A 19,375-nucleotide genomic window follows, 5' to 3' on the forward strand; every position below is an offset into this window, starting at 1 on the left:
GAAATCTGAAGAGAAAAGTCAAGGCAACAGAGCAGCGTAGTGATTTGAGTAAAGATAAGCAGAGTGCAGCAGGAAGGGACAGCGAGTTCAACGGTAACAGTGCATCAGCGAATAAGGTCAAAGCAGGGAAAAATGCTAAAAAGTTAAAATTAGAAGCGCTTTATCTGAACGCACAAAGCATTCCTAACAAGATAGCTGAATTAGAGGCACAAATAGAGATAAATGGGTTTGACCTAATAGCCATTACAGAAACATGATTGCAAGGTGACCATGGTTAGGAACTAAATATTCCAAGGTACTTGACGTTTTGAAAAGACAGGCAGAATGGAAAAGGAGGTGGCGGGGGGGTGGTAGCCCTGATAATAAAGAATCAGTATGGGTGAAAGTAAGAAATAACAAGGTGCAGAAAACACTGGTGAGAGTAATTTATAGGCCCCCTTACAGTAGCTATACCATTGGACAGAGTATTAATCAAGAAATAATAGGAGCTTGTAACAAAGGTAATGTAATAATTGTGGGGGACTTTAATCTTCATATAGACTGGGCAAAACAAATTGGCAAAGGCAGACTGGAAGACGAGTGCATTCGAGACAGTTTCCAAAAACAATACGTCATGGAACCAACCAGGGAACAGGCTACTTTAGATCTTGTATTGTGTAATGAAACTGGGTTAATTACTAATCTCACAGTAAGAGATCTTATGGGGAAGAGTGATCATAATATGATGGAATTTCACATTGAGTTTGAGAGTGACGTATTTAAGTCCGAAACCGACATGGGTATGAGGGGCGAGTTGGCTAAGGTAGATTAGGAAATTAGATTAAAAGGTATGACGGTAGATAAGCAATGGCAAACATTTAAAGAAATATTTCAATATTCTCAACAAATATATATTCCATTGAGAAATAGAAACTCCACGGGAAAAGTGACTCATCCATGGCTAACTGAAGAAGTTAAGGATCGTATTAGACTAAAAGAGGCTTATAATGTTGCAAAGAAGAGTAGCAAGCCTGAGGATTGGGGGAGTTTTAGAAACCAGCAAAGGATGACCAAAAAATTGATAAAAAGGGAGAAAATAGAATATGAAAGTAAACTACTAAAGAAATTTAGAAACGGATTGTAAGATCTTCTACAAGTATGTAAAAAGGAAGAGTAGCAAAAGTAAACATTGGTCCCTTAGAGGCTGAGACAGGAGAAATTATAATGGGGAATAAGGAAATGGCAGAGATGTTAACAAATATTTTGTATCTGTCTTCACCGTAGAAGACATAAAAACCATACTAGAAATAGTGGGGAACCAAGGGGCTAATGAGAGGGAGGAACATAAAGTAATTAGTATCAGTAGAAAAAAAGTACTGGAGAAACTAATGGGACGAAAAGCTGATAAATCCCCTGGACCTGATGGCCTACAACCTAGGGTTCTAAAAGAGGTGGCCTTATATCTAGAGGACTAGAGTACAAGGGGGCAGAAGTTATGCTGCAGCTATACAAAACCCTGGATAGACCGCACCTGAGTACTGTGAGCAGTTCTGGGCACCGCACCTTCGGAAGGACATACGGGCCTTGGAGGGAGTGCAGCGTAGGTTTACTAGAATGATACCCGGACTTCAAGGGTTAAGTTACGAGGAGAGATTACACAATTGGGGTTGTATTCTCTAAAGTTTCGAAGGTTAAGGGGTGATCTGATCGAGGTTTATAAGATATTAAGGGGAACGGATAGGGTGGATAGAGAGAAACTATTCCGCTGGTTGGGGATTCTAGGAGTAGGGGGCACAGTCTAAAAATTAGAGCCAGACCTTTCAGGAGCGAGATTAGAAAACATTTCTACACACAAAGGGTGGTAGAAGTTTGGAACTCTCTTCCGCAAATGGCATTGATACTAGCTCAATTGCTAAATTTAAATGTGAGATAGATAGCTTTTGGCAACCAAAGGTATTAAGGGATATGGGCCAAAGGCAGATATATGGAGCTAGATCACAGATCAGCCATGATCTTATCAAAGGATGGAGCAGGCACGAGGGGTTGAATGGCCTACTCCTGTTTCTATGTTCCTAGATAGTGGATGCATTGTTACGATCTTCTAAAATTCCTTAGATTCAAGAGCGGTCCCAGCGGAATAGAAGGTAGCAAATGTAACACCGCTATTCAAGGAGGGAGAGAGAAAACAGGGAACCACAGGCCAGTTAGCCTGACATCAACTTCAGGAAAATGCTGGAATCCATTATTAAGGAAGTGGTAACAGGGCACTTAGAAAATCATAAGACAAAGCAGAGTCAATAATACGATTTCCCCTTCATGAAACCATGTTTGACAAATTTTTAAGTTTTTTGAGGATGTATCTACCTTGCTAGTTAAAGAGGATGATGTGGAGATGCCGGTGATGGACTGGGGTGGACAAATGTAAGGAATCTTACAACACCAGGTTATAGTCCAACAATTTTATTTTAAAATCACAAGCTTTCGGAGATTATCCCCTTCGTCAGGTGAATGAGTGAAAGGTTCTCAAATCGCATATCTTATATTAGGCTGGGACAGCATCACACCAATCAAAAAGTGTCGTTGTTGTTCAAACAGGCCAGTCACGGAGAACAGCACGTCCCAGTACACTGGATATACATTGTGTCAATTACACAGACAGAAAGAAAGAGACCCAAATGGCAGAGAGATAGAGAGAGAAAAAATATTAAAACACATAACTTTTTTTTCCCTTTTTGCTGGTGGGGTTACGTGTAGCATGACATGAACCCAAGATCCCGGTTGAGGCCGTCCTCATGGGTGCGGAACTTGGCTATCAACTTCTGCTCAACGATTTTGCGTTGTCGTGTGTCTCGAAGGCTGCCTTGGAGAACGCTGACCCGAAGATCGGTGGCTGAATGTCCTTGACTGCTAAAGTGTTCCCCGACTGGGACAAGATCCCGACAAGTTCCCAGACAAGATCCCGAAAGGACTACAGATCAAGAACCCACTCAAGTCGACATACAACTCAGATTACGCTGAGAGACTCTGCCGTCATACTTCTCGCACACTCTGCAACCACCTCGTACACCAACTCTACAGCAGACGCCGCAACCTCGAAACCAAGATAGAGTCCATACTCTCAACTTCAGGACACAGCAGACCAGCTACGAGACACCGCCAAACAGACGAGGCAACGGAACTACACTGCCTACATGAAAACCAACAGCAGGAAGCTTGAGAAACTCGGCATCACCACCAGCATCAACCAAGCCTCCCCCGGTACCACGGTTACAACCACAGGGAAGTCTATCGTCAATTTGTCCGACCACACCCTTCAACCAGACAAAATCGAGGTTCTCAGCCGAGGGCTCAATTTCTGCCCCACCACCAAAATGGACCCCATCGGTCTCGCGGCAGACACAGAGGAATTCATCAGGAGAATGAGACTCCGGGAATTCTTCCACGAATCCAAAGATTTCAGCAGCGAGCCAAATGAGACAATCAACGATCCGGAACAGCAGACAGAGGGATCCGCGGTACAGCAACCGAAGAAGAAAGAGTCAAACTGGACTCCTCCGGAGGGTCGCTGCCCTAAGCTTGACATGTATGCTCAAGCTGTCAGGAGATGCATCAATGCCAGATTCATCAGCCGCACTCACAAGACAGTCCAGAATGTCACCCGAGCACAACGCAACGCCATCAACTCTCTCAAGACCAACCGCAACATCGTCATCAAATCAGCGGACAAAGGAGGAGCCATTGTCATACAGAACAGAACGGACTATTGCAAAGAAGCATACCGACAACTGGACAACCAGGAACACTACAGACAGTTACCCGCAGATCCGACCAAAGAACACACCCACCAGCTCAACAAACTGATCAAGACCTTCGATCCAGACCTTCAAAGCATCCTACGTGCTCTCATCCCACGTACTCCCCGCATGGGAGACTTCGACTGCCTCCCAAAGATACACAAAGCCAACACACCCGGACATCCTATCGTATCAGGCAACGGAACCCTGTGTGAGAACCTCTCTGGATACATCGAGGGCATCCTGAAACCCATCGTACAGGGAACCCCCAGCTTCTGTCGCGACACTACAGACTTCCTACAAAAACTCAGCACCCACGGACCAGTTGAACCAGGAACACTTCTCACCACGATGGACGTCTCGGTACTCCACACCAGTATCCCCCACGATGACGGCATCGCTGCAACAGCCTCAGTACTCAACACCGACAACAGCCAATCTCCAGACGCCATCCTACAACTCATCCGCTTCATCCTGGATCACAATGTCTTCACCTTCGATAACCAGTTCTTTACCCAAACACACGGAACAGCCATGGGGACCAAATTCGCACCCCAATACGCCAACATTTTCATGCACAAGTTCGAGCACGACTTCTTCACTGCACAGGATCTCCAACCAACGCTATACACGAGATACATCGACGACATTTTCTTCCTATGGACCCACGGCGAAGAATCACTGAAGAGACTACACGATAACATCAACAAGTTCCATCCCACCATCAAACTCACCATGGACGACTCCTCAGAATCGGTTTCTTTCTTGGACACACAAATCTCCATCAAAGACGGGCACCTCAGCACCTCACTCTACCACAAGCCCACGGACAACCTCACGATGCTCCACTTTTCCAGCTTCCACCCCAACCACGTCAAAGAGGCCATCCCCTATGGACAGGCCCTACGAATACACAGGATCTGCTCAGACGAGGAGGAACACGATGGACACCTACAGACGCTGAAAGACGCCCTCGTAAGAACGGGATATGACACTCGACTTGTCGATCGACAGTTCCGACGGGCCACAGCGAAGAATCGCATAGACCTCCTCAGAAGACAAACATGGGACGCAACCAACAGAGTACCCTTCGTCGTCCAGTACTTCCCCGGAGCGGAGAAACTACACCATTTTCTCCGCAACCTTCAACATGTCATCGATGACGACGAACACCTCGCTAAGGCCATCCCCACGCCTCCACTACTCTCCTTCAAACAGCCACCCAACCTCAAACAGACCATCGTTCACAGCAAATTACCCAGCTTTCAGGAGAACAGCGTCCACGACACCACACAACCCCGCCACGGCAACCTCTGCAAGACATGCCAGATCATCGACACGGGTACCACCATCACACGAGAGGACACCACCCACCAGGTACATGGTTCATACTCCTGTGACTCGGCCAACGTTGTCTACCTCATACGTTGCAGGAAAGGATGCCCCGGAGCATGGTACATTGGCGAGACCATGCAGACACTGCGACAACGGATGAACGGACACCGCGCAACAATCGCCAGACAGGAGGGTTCCCCCCCAGTCGGCGAACACTTCAGCAGTCAAGGACATTCAGCCACCGATCTTCGGGTCAGCATTCTCGAAGGCGGCCTTCGAGACACACGACAACGCAAAATCGTCGAGCAGAAGTTGATAGCCAAGTTCCGCACCCATGAGGACGGCCTCAACCGGGATCTTGGGTTCATGTCACGCTACACGTAACCCCACCAGCAAAAAGGGAAAAAAAAGTTATGTGTTTTAATATTCTCTCTCTCTTTCTGCCATTTGGATCTCTTTCTTTCTGTCTGTGTAATTGACACAATGTATATCCAGTGTACTGGGACATGCTGTTCTCTGTGACTGGCCTGTTTGAACAACAACGACACCTTTTGATTGGTGTGATGCTGTCCCAGCCTAATATAAGATATGCGATTTGAGAACCTTTCACTCATTCACCTGACGAAGGGGATAATCTCCGAAAGCTTGTGATTTTAATAAAATTGTTGGACTATAACCTGGTGTTGTAAGATTCCTTACAGTTAAAGAGGAACCAGTGGATGTAGTATATTTGGATTTTCAAAAGGTGCCTATAAAAGGTTGTTGTGCAAGATAAGGGCTCATGGGGTTGGGAGTAATATATTAGCATGGATTGAGGATTGGTTAACAGACAGAAAACAGAAAGTAGGGATAAACAGCTCATTCTCAGGTTGGCAGGCTGTAACTAGTGGGGTGCCGTAAGGATCACTGCTTGAGCCTCAGCTATTTACAATCTTTATTAATGACTTGGATGAAGGGACCGTGTGTAACGTATCCCAGTTTGCTGATGATACAAAGCTAGGCAGGAAAGTAAGCTATAAGGAGGACACAAAGGGCACGATTTTAACAGTGAAAAACGGGTGGGCATTCAAAATCACAACCATTTCAGACCTGTTCCCAACCCGTCCATTTCCAGTTCTCACTGGTGGAACGAAAGGCGAGTGACCAACCCGCTCCCAGGAGGCGGGTTGGTCACTAAAACCTTTCAAGGAGACTGCGGGCATCCATTTTTGCAGATTTTGCAATTTCAACCCCTGGGGGCCGGGATTCCCGGGCTTTCTCCTTCACGCCTCATGAGAGACGGCGAAAAGGCCCAAAATTGCAGTTAAGTGTCTTTCTGGCACAACTTGTGCGCCCGGAGCAGAAGTGCCTCCAAGTGCCCAACAAGCCTACCAGCAACGACCACCCCAACGAGCGCAGACCCATCCCCACAAACGATCTCTCCCCCCACTCCCCAAAATTGATCATGGACCCCTGAAATGGCCCCCAATCCCACCTCCCAACGATCAAGGACCCTCGATTGCCCCCCCCCACCTCAACGACCGCAGACCCCCGATCCCACCCACAACGATCGCAGACCCCCGATACCCCCCCCAACAATCGCAGACCCCCGCGATGACCTCTGATCCCGATCCCCCCCATAATTGACTTCCCCGACCCCCATGCCCGCTGGTGCCCATCAGTGCCCCATGCCCACCCGTATTCCCCCACAAATCCATACAATCAACGACTCACCTGAACACATCCTCTCCCTGGCTGCTCTCCCGTCCGACTGAGACCAGCCTGTCAATCAAGTTGGCCAGTCGGACAGCAAACCGACAAAAAAAATAAAAGACGTCCTTTCGTCAAAATCGTAAGGACGTCCAGGAAACCTGTACTTCCGGGTTTCCCATCCGTAATTTGACCCCCCAGCCCCCTTCCCGGCTCCGGGTCAAAATCATGCCCAAGGAGTCTGCAAATGGATATAGACAGGTTAACTGAGTGGGCAAGAAGGTGGCAGATGGAGTGTAATGTGGGGAAATGTGAGGTTATTCGCTTTGGTTGAATGGAAAAACAGAATATTTTTTAAATGGTGAGAAACTATTAAATGTTGGTGTTCAGAGAGATTTGGGTGTCCTCGTACAAGAAACACAAAAAGTTAACGTTCAGCTACAGCAAGCAATTAGGAAGGCAAATGGCATATTGGTCTTTATTGCAAGGGCGCTGGAATACAAGAGTAAGGAAGTCTTGCTGCAGTTGTGCAGGACTTTAGTGAGACCTCACCTGGAGACCGTGTACAGTTTTGGTCTCCTTATCTAAGGAAGGATATACTTGCCTTAGAGGCGATGCAACAAAGGTTCACTAGACTGATTCCAGGGATGAGAGGGTTGTCCTATGAGGAGAAATTGAGTAGAATGGGCCCATGCTCTCTAGAGTTTAGAAGAATGAGAGGAGATCTCATTGAAACATATAAGATTCTGATGGGGCTTGATAGGGTAGATGCTGAGAGGTTGTTTCCCGATTACCACCCGTGAGGTCCTGCTTTTTAAATTTAATTCCTAACTTGTGATATTCTTTTAGCAGAACCTCCTCCCTTTTCTTCCCTACGTCCTTGGTCACAACACGGACCACGACAACTGGTTCTTCCCCCTCCCTTTCCAAGTCTCTCCAGTTGCTCCGAGATATCCGTTACCCTTGCACCAGGTAGGCAACACACCCTCCTGGATTCTCGGTCACTACTGCAGAGGACCCTAATTGTCAAATCCCCTATGACTACAACCTTTCTATTCTGCTCCTCCCCATCTTGGACTGCCTCCTGCTCCATGGTGCCATGGTTAGCATTCTGGCTGTCCTCCCCACAGCCTACATCCTTATCCTCACAGGTAGAAAGTACATTGTACCTGTAGGTTAGGACCAGTGTCTGCGGGACCTCCATCTCTACCTCCCCTTGGTCCCCCTTACCCAGCCGAGCTATGTGTCGGGGCGACCCTAACAAGCACTCCATCTCTAAGACTCTGAACTGCAGTGTTTCAAGCCAGAGAGAATTAGTGCAAATGTGGCAATCTGGGATCGTCTTACTGTCCATAAACTCCCACATATCACAATACCGATGCACAACCTGCACGGCCATTTCTAGTTTTTATTTCTTTATTTGTTAATATTAATTTAATTCTAAAACTAACAGAAACACTCAAGGTCTTGGTTACATTTAGTAGATGGGTTGAAACTAACTCAAACCCCAACCTTGGAAAGAAAAACTCCAAGAGGTCAAATGATTCATAATAGGTTTTATTATTGTAAACAATTTTACAACACCAAGTTATAGTCCAGCAATTTTATTTTAAATTCACAAGCTTTCGGAGATTTTCTCCTTCCTCAGGCAAATGTTTCAAATCTTGAAACATTTGCCTGAGGAAGGAGAAAATCTCCGAAAGCTTGTGAATTTAAAATAAAATTGCTGGACTATAACTTGGTGTTGTAAAATTGTTTACAATTGTCAACCCCAGTCCATCACCGGCATCTCCACATCAGGTTTTATTATGTGATGGTTGCAGCAAAACCCTTTGACTTATTAAAAAAAAAAATTTCTTTTGCACAGCCATCTCAAGTGTAGAGAAACCCAACTTCAGAAAATCAACATTAATTCAATTTTCCTATATTATCCATCCTTGTGTACTGCTAATTAGTACTTATTTACAAGAGTTTTACAGTATGGACATGTGGCCATTAGGAAATCTCAGATTATCCAAATTAATTTCACTTAAAACCCACACAGCAATTAATGAGAGCAATGACTTTCACCCCATCAGTATGAGTTGGATTCAAACCAACCCATCCACTGATAGAATATTGTTGAATTGAGAACTATTTAGTCTAAATTAAAAGCATTAGCCTTGGCTCAGTGGTAGCACTCTCACCTCAGTCAGGTCTTAGGATAAGGCCCCACTCCAGAGACTTGAGCCCAATATCTAGCCTGACACTTCAGTGCAATACTGAGCAAGATCACATGGCACTACTTGATGAGCAGGGAAGTTCTCCCAGTGTCCTGGCCAATATTTGACCCTCAACTAACATAATTAAAAATGGATTATCTGGGCATGTATCTCATTGCTGTTTGTGGGAAATTGCTGTGTGCAAATTAGTTGCCACTTTTACCTACATTACAACAGAGACCGCACCTCAAAAAATTATTTCATTGGCTGTGAAAGGCTTTGGGATGTCCTGCGGTCGTGTAAGGCACTATACAAATGCAAGTTTTTTTTTAAACTAGGTTAAAGTCTTAACAAGCTATTGTGGCCACAAATTCCATCCTCAACCAATATCAGCAATAAAAAGATTTGGAATATTTTGGGATAAGTTATTTGAGACATGACACATGGTTAAGTATAGCATGCTTGGGAGGAACAGGTGACTTTGGACCTATGATTCCCAAAGCTTTCAACCACTGGGGGTTTTGTTCGCCTCATGCCTGGGTCTGTTGTAAACTAACTGATAAAGATTGATTGCCACGATAAGTCAACAACTCCATTATTGTTACATCATGCGACTACCAGCATGGTAGAAAGTGAACCAGGTGGCCCATGGTCTTTTTTCATCTAGCAATTCTTATGTCCTATGTTATTGCTGAATATTACTGGTACTGAAGAGCTGATATATTGCCTATACAACAATCACTGCACTTCAAAAGCACTTGGAAGTACCTTTACATGGTAAGGCACTATACAAAGGCAAGCACTGAACTGATTCAAGTTCTGGACATCCAGTGTGCGAAAGGTGTAAATGAGAAGAGTACAAAATGAATAAAGTTTTTTTTTACCTCCTTTTTTTCTTTTGCTTCATTCTTCATTTGATCCCGACACCAGAGCTTTTTAATGCTTTTCATCTGTGATTTTGATATAACTTCCCAGCGCTTAAAAAAATTAAAATGTCAAATGCAGTCTTGTGATTATGTACCATTGTGGTAGTACAGTGATATCACCAACAGTAAAAGGATAAATTTCTAGCAGTGCAACTATTGCTTATTCTCACCTCAACTTACAAACTCTAGTGGCTTGATACCAATCCACTTTCATTCTTGGCAATTTTTCCCTCTTCACAACCAAAAACCAATAAACGAACACGTCCAATATCAAGAGAGTCTCAGTCATCTTTGTTTCCTACCTGTTCTCAATTATCTCCCTTCTTCCCTATAAGCCACCACAAAAACCAGGAGCCCTCCAGTGCTTTGCCCATGTATCCATTCTTCATATGTAAGTCTGGGCAGCAAATGCTGGCAGGCTATTTATAACAATAAAAGAAAAGGCCATTCAGCCCATCAAATCCGCTCCTTCCACAAACCCACACCAACACCTGTCGATCCCCTACTTCAAGGAAAACAAAGTTCTTTCCCTTGCATCCTCAGAAAAAGGTCAGGCAGTGCTATTATTAATATTGCTACAACCTTCAATCACTCTTCTCAACAGATATCAATCCATCTCCATTGTAAAGTTGTCAGTTGATCTCAAACAGCTACCTTCTCAGAGTCTATTCCACATATCCATTATCCCGAGGTACAAAAGTTTTTCCAATCTCTAACTTTCATCCAAATTAAAAAGCATGGTTACTTTAACCTTGAAATATTTCATGATTTTGAAGACTTCAATCATGCATCCCTTCAGTCTTTTCTCCAGCAAAAGTAAGTTTAGGCCTTTGAGCCTCTCTTCATAACTTGGTCGCTTAATGGTCAGAATCATCCTGGTCACTGTTCTCTGAATCCTTTCTAATCTATATCCATTTTTGAGTTAGATGATCAAAAGTGCAAGCCATATTCAGAATTGGACTCAACAATAATCTGTACAATGTCAGCATGACTTATTCTGACTGGTAGTTCAATGACCTCCAGATGCACGCCAGTACCCAGTTTGCTATATAACTGCCTCACACAGACTAGTTGATTTCAGGAGTATGATCAATTATCATTCTCACTCATTTTTAGACCTTTCATCTCCAGTGGGAACTACATGGAATTTTTGCTTTGATTTCTGCAGAGTTCATCCTTTTGACATAAATTTTATTTTAGTTGATTTTGTTGTAAAAATCACTTTGGTGGGGTCAACCTCTCCCTGTAAATTTTAATGGCGTCACCTCTTTAAAGGAAGGCAATTGATTGTGTCCAAGTGGGACTAGGCTTGACTGGCCCTACATTTCAAATGAACTATCACAAAATAGGACCCTCTCATTATATCCCCTCCTTAGAAATACTGGATGTATTGTCCCTTAAAGGGGAGGCACTTGTCCGTGCCCTGTGGTGTGTATAAATTCAACTAAATCAAAATGTTTTTTTTAAAAGGTTTTAAGATGTGGGTTAGAAGGCTCAAGAAGTTCATGAATCTAGTTATGTTTAAGAAAGGTTAAGCTATTTTAGATCCAAGTAGTTGAATATAATAAGTACATACCAATAGTTCATTCAAAAGCCCAAGTTTTTAAGCACAGAAAGTACAGTATAACAGCCAACAAAAAACAAAACTATGCAGAAGGTTAGATAAAGCTGGGAAGATGATGACTAAAGAAAGGCAACAAATAGCCACAGACATACCTCTAAGGTGAAACAAGAGCATCACTGAGGAAGGAAGAACTGCCCAAAGCCACATCCAGTTTGCTACCCAAGGAAAGAGGTTGTATAATTTTATACATGCATCGTCCAAGGAATAATCTAAACACTGGAAGCTGACCAGTGATGTGTTGCATATAGACCGCGAACTTAACCATACTGCAATCTTTGACACTGAAAGTTCATTTGTTATATTGTAATTAAGCAAAGCCCATCTATTGCCGAGATATTCTGATACACATAATTAAAGTTTACCATTGTGGTTACGATGATTTAGATTCTATTGACATTAAGTATTAGTTCTTTGTAAATCCAATCACGTTTAGTGAACCTTGTGATGGTCCAAATCGTATTATTGTAATTTTAGTCAAATAAAGTAGTGTTAGTAATGCATCTCTGACTCAGACTTTATTGTCCCTGGCAAGAAAGAATTAAGTTGCACTTCATTCAGCATTGGGAATCATTTGGTCCCGCTACTAATAGATCTTGCTTGGCCAATTGCAATGCTTTTCCAGACTGGGTTTTTTATGATGGCTTGAAACGAACTAATTTAGGAATCATGTGAGAGACCCTAAACAGAAATGGTTAATCTCAATCTAATTTTTGATACATATATAGTGGTGAATGGGGCAGGGGTGCGATGCCCTTCAACTAATTTGTTACATTGGACTTTTTCAGTACACTATTTCCTACATATCGTGAGAATTGTGTAGAATTTATTCACATTTCCTACAGATCAATTGTGGCCTCCAACTCCTGCCACAAACAAGATCACAGGCCAGGAATCAAACCTTGAACTTTAAGGTGTTTGTTTCCAGAACAGAATGCTATCATTTGATCCAGCCTCAAGACCTTGCATATTCCAATAGATTATTTTGAATTTAAATATTAAAGGCAGAAGAAACCACATTTTTAAAAAAAGGCTTGCATTTACCTCATTTTTCTTTTGTGAATCCACATAAATAGTTGGGAATGGTTCCTTTCCTGCCGCTTGCAAGGCCTACAAAAATGTGCAGAAACAGAATCAATTCACAGGCTAATACACTTTCATTAAAACAAGTAAGGTTTCTTTTAACAGCTATCACCGACTGAAAGTTTACCCGAAGGGCAGTTTTGAATGGTTTGTCTTTTGTTCCTGTTCCAGTTGCATCATCTCCTTCACGATCAGAGACATATAATTCACCTGTAAAATATTGAAGTTCAAAATCTTACTTATGCAAATAAAACAGTGCTTTTGTACCAGAGGCCTGTTCCCATTTTGGGAACTTGGACCTGAAAAAAAGACTTGCATTTCTACAGTGCCTTATCACGTCCTCAGAAACACTTCAAAGTGCTTCACCTCCTATGAATCACTTTGAACTGCAATAACTGTTTTTATGTCAGGAAATGTGTCAACCCTAGATCACACAAACAGCAATGAGATGAATGCCCAATTAATCAATTCCTGGTGATGTCGATTGAGAGATAAATGTTGGCCAGGACATTGGAGAACTACCAGGTCGTCTTCTAGTAGTACCATGAGATCCTTACCATCCAATTGAAATACCAAATTGGTTTAAATGTCTTACCTGTAGGAAGCCAAATGAGTGAAACCAATTGATGGTAAGTATTTGTGCTTCCGGGTTTTCCATGCACCAGGCAGCCAGATCGACAGGTTGGCTGCCTGTCGGAAGTGAAAGGGGAGGGTTCAGCCTCGGGGGTTTGGCGTTTGTGGGGGGGGGGGGGGGGGGGGGGAGGGGGGGTGGTTGTTGGGGGCCTGGATGAAGCACTCCTGCTCCTCTGGGAATAAAGGCACTCACCTCATGGATCCAGCCCTTCCCATCTGCTTACACCTGACGTGAATCAGAAGCGATGGGAAACCCGAACAGGCAAGGTTAAATTTGTTTGACATTTCTAATGCACAAAAAATTAAGTGCCTCAACTATCGCAATGAGTTACATTGCCCCTTTAAGTGTCGGCCCGCAGGCTTTAAGTAGAGACAGGAATTCCGGGTTTCTTTTGCGCACGCGGTTAAATCCGGAAGTGGGCGGTGCATTGGAGCCATGATGCGGCCCCACTCCAAAAATCAACTATTTTTACTATTCACCCGTCCCCATCCCACACGTACTTGGGGTTAAAATTACCCCAGGATCTTGTCTTCAATTTTAAGTTGCTGGTGAACGACAATTATCACATCAGTTTGAACTGAAGTGTTAATTATCCAAATTACAGGCTTGGTGGGTTAAAGAGTCTCCTCCTCTCCTCTACCAGAGGCACTTGCAGTCCTTTGGTACTTTGCCCAAATGGCCATTTCTCATCTGTAAACCAAGACAACTACAGTGCTGTACTGCAACCCTTGCTGATACCAACTAATCCAAATAGATTGAGGATTGAATCTGAGAACTTCTGATCTGTATGGCTCAGTTAGTTCAAGGGAACTCTACGTAACACTCCTAAACCCCTGTGAAATTTATTTGAGAGTCTCCCAGATAACAGCTAAATCCACTGTATCAATCTAACATTACATATATTCTACATAAAAAGCAAAGAGTTGCAAGCCTGAGGATTGGGAGGGTTTTAGAAATCAGCAAAGGATAACCAAGAAAATGATAAAGAGGGAGAAAATTGAATAGGAGAGTAAACTAGCAAGAAATATAAAAACAGATTGTAAGAGCTTCTACAAGTACATAAAAAGGAAGCGATTAATGTGGTAAATTTGGGTCCCCTAGAGGCAGAGACAGGAGAAGTTATAATGGGGAATAAGGAAATGGCAGAGACGTTAAACAAATGTTTTATATCTGTATTCACAGTAGAAGACACAAAAAACATACCGGAAATAGTGGGGAACCAAGGGTTTAATGAGAGGGAGGAACTTAAAGTAATTAAGATTAGTAAGGAAAAAGTTTTAGAAAAATTAATGGGACTAAAAGCCGACAAATCCCCTGGACCTGACGGCCTACATCACAGGGTTTTAAAAGAGGTGCTGCAGAGATAGTAGATGCATTGATTTTGATCTTCCAGAATTCCCTAGACTCTAGAACAGTCCCTGTGGATTAGAAGGTAGCAAATGTAAGCTCACTATTCAAGAAAGGAGGGAGGGAGAAAACAGGCCTGACATCAGTAGTAGAGAAAATGCTAGAATCTATTATTAAGGACATGGTAACAGGGCACTTAGAAAATCCTAATATGATTAGGCAGAGGCAACATGGTTTTATGAAAGGGAAATTGTGTTTGACACATCAATTAGAGTTTTTTGAGGGTGTAACTAGCAGGGTAGATAAATGGATGTCATATATTTGGATTTTCAAAATGCATTCTATAAGGTGCCACATAAGAGGGTGTTACACAAGATTAGGGTTCATGGGATTGGGGGCAATATATTAGCATGGATTAAGGATTGGTTAATGGACAGAAAACAGAGTAGGAATATATCACAGAATCATAGAAGTTCACAACATGGAAACAGGCCCTTCGGCCCAACATGTCCATGTCGCCCAGTTTATACCACTAAGATAGTCCCAGTTGCCTGCACTTGGCCCATATCCCTCTATACCCATCTTACCCATGTAACTGTCCAAATGCTCTTTAAAAGACAAAATTGTACCCGCCTCTACTACTGCCTCTGGCAGCTCGTTCCAGACACTCACCACCCTTTGAGTGAAAAAATTGCCCCTCTGGACCCTTTTGTATCTCTCCCCTCTCACCTTAAATCTATGCCCCCTCGTTATAGACTCCCCTACCTTTGGGAAAAGATTTTGACTATCGACCTTATCTATGCCCCTCATTATTTTATAGACTTCTATAAGATCACCCCTAAACCTCCTACTCTCCAGGGAAAAAAGTCTCAGTCTATCCAACCTCTCCCTATAAGTCAAACCATCAAGTCCCGGTAGCATCCTAGTAAATCTTTTCTGCACTCTTTCTAGTTTAATAATATCCTTTCTATAATAGGGTGACCAGAACTGTACACAGTATTCCAAGTGTGGCCTTACTAATGTCTTGTACAACTTCAACAAGACATCCCAACTCCTGTATTCAATGTTCTGACCAATGAAACCAAGCATGCTGAATGGCTTCTTCACCACCCTATCCACCTGTGACTCCACTTTCAAGGACCTATGAACCTGTACTCCTGGATCTCTTTGTTCTATAACTCTCCCCAACGCCCTACCATTAACGGAGTAGGTCCTGGCCCGATTCGATCTACCAAAATGCATCACCTCACATTTATCTAAATTAAACTTTATCTGCCATTCATCGGCCCACTGGCCCAATTTATCAAGATCCCGTTGCAATCCTAGATAACCTTCTTCATTGTCCACAATGCCACCAATCTTGGTGTCATCTGCAAACTTACTAACCATGCCTCCTAAATTCTCATCCAAATCATTAATATAAATAACAAATAACAGCAGACCCAGCACCAATCCCTGAGGCACACCGCTGGTCACACGCCTCCAATTTGAAAAACAACCCTCTACAACCACCCTCTGTCTTCTGTCGTCAATCCAATTTTGTATCCTATGGATCATTTTCGGGTTGGCAGGTTATAACTAGTGGGGTACTGCAAGGATCGGTGCTTGGGCCTCAGCTACTTACAATCTATATTAATTACTTAGATGAAGGGACCAAGTGTAATGTATCCAAGTTTGCTGACGATACAAAGCTAAGTGAGAAAGTAAGCTGTGAGGAGGACGCAAAGTGTCTGCAAAGGGATATGGACACGTTAAGTGAATGGGCAAGAAGGTGGCAGATGGAGTATAATGTGGGGAAATGTGAGGTTATTCACTTTGGTAGGAAGAATAGAAAAACAGAATATTTTTTTAAATGGTAAGAAACTATTAAATGTTGGTGTTCAGAGGGATTTGGGTGTCCTTGTACACGAAACACAGAAAGTTAACATGCAGGTACAGCAAGCAATTAGGAAGGCAAATGTTATGTTGGCCTTTATTGCAAGGGGGTTGGAGTACAAGAGCTAGGAAGTCTTTCTGCAATTGAGGTAGGTCGGCTATGATATTAATGAATGGCAGAGCAGGCTCAAGGGGCCGATGGCCTACTCCTGCTCCTATTTCTTATGTTCTTATATTATTATTCTGCCGACTGGGTGCGCTGTACAGATGAAATTCCCAGTCTTAACAATGGAGGGGACATGTTTCATTCATCTCTTCTATACCTTTCAATTCCATGCTTTATCAGCTAGTTATCCAGCTCTTATTTTTAAAAAAGGGGACAGCTGAAATAGCACTATTTCTGGCAGTAACTCATTCAATATAGCTGCTGCTTTCTCATACAATAAAATTAACTCTTCAGTTCAGTTGAGGTTTGTTAATTTTACACTGGTGTCCTCTACTTCTTTGATAACTTAATAGATAATCCACTTCCATCCACAGTATCCATGCTTCTTCACCCCATTTCAAAGACTAGATTGTGGCCTTGCTGTGTATTTCCCTCTGGGGAATAACATTATAATTTTATCAGCCTCTTTGAAGTTTATAGCCCAGTATCATTCTGATCATGCTTTTCTGAAAGCGCTCTACAACATAAATGTCCTCTGAAGTAAGGGCAAGCAAAACTGCAGCCGTATCAAGTTGTTTTACAGGGCAATAATAACCTGTTTTAATTTATAATCAAATGCCCTTGAGAGGCTTGTCCACATTTCATTGGCTGAGTTGATAACTGAATCACACTAAATAATTTCAGTAGTTATTAGTTTTAAAAAGTGAACACAATTTCTTAAGATTTAGGCAATTTATCCATTTCCAATTTTGGGGCAAAAAGGAACACACTGAAACTAGTCAGTTTAAAAAATACCACTAATAGCCATTGATCGGCTCCAAAAAATGTAGCAATTCAGAAATGAACCAACACCAAGACATAGCAGTTTAAGAAAGATACCTGAAATGAGCTCTTGTAGATCAGGATACGTTTTGAACAAAAAGTAACGAAAAAAATTTGGGAAATACTTTAATTAGTTGGAGCTGAATGAATAAATGCAGAGATTAGACAAGCATGTAGCAAGGGCAGAGTGGTTTTAATGGGAGATTTTAACTTTCATTTTGACTGGGATAAATAGACGAGCTCATGCCAGAAAGGTAGCGAATTTCTTCAGTGCGTTCAGTACAGCTTTCTGCAACATGTCTTTGAACCAACAAGGAGGCAGGCCATATTAGGTTTAATAATGAGTAATGAGCCAGATTTAGTTAACAGCCTAACAGCGTGTGAACATTTATCTAATAGCGATCATAATATGATCGAGTTCAATGTTGTGTTTGAAAGGGAGAAACCCGTATCACATACTAAGATTCTAAATTTATGTAAGGCGAACTTCAACTGGATGGGACAGTGACTGTCCACAGTAAACTGGACAAATCTGTTAATGGGTAAAAATGACACAAGATCGGTGGGAGGCGTTTAAAAAAGAATTCAACGTGATCCAGAACCAGTTTATACCCCTAAGGGGTAAGAGCTCTACTTGCCAAAAAAGCCATGGTGGAAAAAAGAGGTAAGGGACAACATAAAACTAAAAGAAAAAGCATACAAAATTGCAAAAAAATAGCACAGATCATGGCGACAGAGAGATACAAAGAACAGCAACTGATGACAAAACAGATAGTAAAAGCTACAAAAAGGGAGTGTGAAAAAAAATTGATATCAAAATCAACACAAAAATTTTTACAATTATATTATGAAAAAGAGGGTGGTCAAGAGCAATGTGGGCCCCTTAAAAACTGATAATGGTGATGCTGTAAATGAAAATAAGAAAATGGTGGCCATGTTAAATAATTACTTTGCATCAGTATTTACAGCAGAGGAAGAGGATAGTGTGCCGGACACCTCAAGAAAACTAATTTTGAATCAGGGATGGGGACTCACCATAATTGACGTAAGCAAATTAACAGTTATGAAGAAAATAATGGCACTGAAGAGTGACAAATCCCCAGGACCAGATTTCCATTCCAGAGTTTTAAAGGAACTAGGTGAGAAGATTGCAGAAGTCCTAACTATAATCTTCCAAAGTTCTCTCAATTCAGGAACCGTTCCTTTAGATTGGAAAATTGCACGTCACTCCGCTACTTAAGAAAGGTGAGAGAGGGAAATCAGGGAATTATAGACCAGTTGGCCTAACATCTGTTGTCAGAAAATTACTAGAGTCAATAATTAAGGATAGTGACTGAACACCTTGAGAATTTTCAGCTGATCAGAGAGAGCCAGCATAGATTTGTAAAGGGTAGGTCATGCCTGACGGACTTGATTGAATTTTTTGAAGAGGTGACTAAAGTAGCGGACTGGGAAATGTCTATGGATGTTGTTTATATGAACTTCCAGAAGGCATTCGATAAAGTCTGTCATAAGAAACTGTTAGCTGAACTTGAAGCTCATGGATTTGAGGGCAAATTATTGACCTGGTTCGGAAATTGGCTGAGCAGCAGGAGACAGAGAGTAGGGATAATGGGCAGGTACTCAAATTGGCAGGATGTGGCTACTGGTGTACCACAGGGATCTGTGTTGTTGCGTCAACTATTCACTGTATTTATTAATGACTTAGATGACGGGATAGAGAGCCACATATCCAAGTTTACTGATGACACAAACATAGGCAGCACTGTAAGCAGTGTTTTTTTAAATTCATTCATGGGATGTGGGCGTCGATGGCGAGGCCGGCATTTATTGCCCATCCCTAATTGCCCTCAAGAAGGTGGTGGTGAGCCGCCTTCTTGAACCGCTGCAGTCCGTGTGGTGA

At 42.6% G+C, this 19,375-nt stretch overlaps 1 protein-coding gene across 1 annotated transcript in view; it reads right to left on the minus strand.

Annotated features, from left to right (window-relative positions):
• nars1 (asparaginyl-tRNA synthetase 1) overlaps positions 1-19,375 on the minus strand; it is a 54,060-nt gene that overhangs the window by 29,538 nt on the left and 5,147 nt on the right. The window contains exons 2-4 of the mRNA XM_067983865.1: positions 12,756-12,838; positions 12,590-12,655; positions 9,883-9,975 (exon numbers count right to left, since the gene is read on the minus strand). Of these exons, the coding sequence (XP_067839966.1) occupies positions 9,883-9,975; positions 12,590-12,655; positions 12,756-12,838 (242 nt within the window). The remainder of the gene's footprint in view (positions 1-9,882; positions 9,976-12,589; positions 12,656-12,755; positions 12,839-19,375) is intronic.

The sequence above is a fragment of the Heptranchias perlo genome, chromosome 1 (assembly GCF_035084215.1).
Source record: "Heptranchias perlo isolate sHepPer1 chromosome 1, sHepPer1.hap1, whole genome shotgun sequence".
NCBI classification, from domain to species: Eukaryota; Metazoa; Chordata; class Chondrichthyes; order Hexanchiformes; family Hexanchidae; genus Heptranchias; species Heptranchias perlo.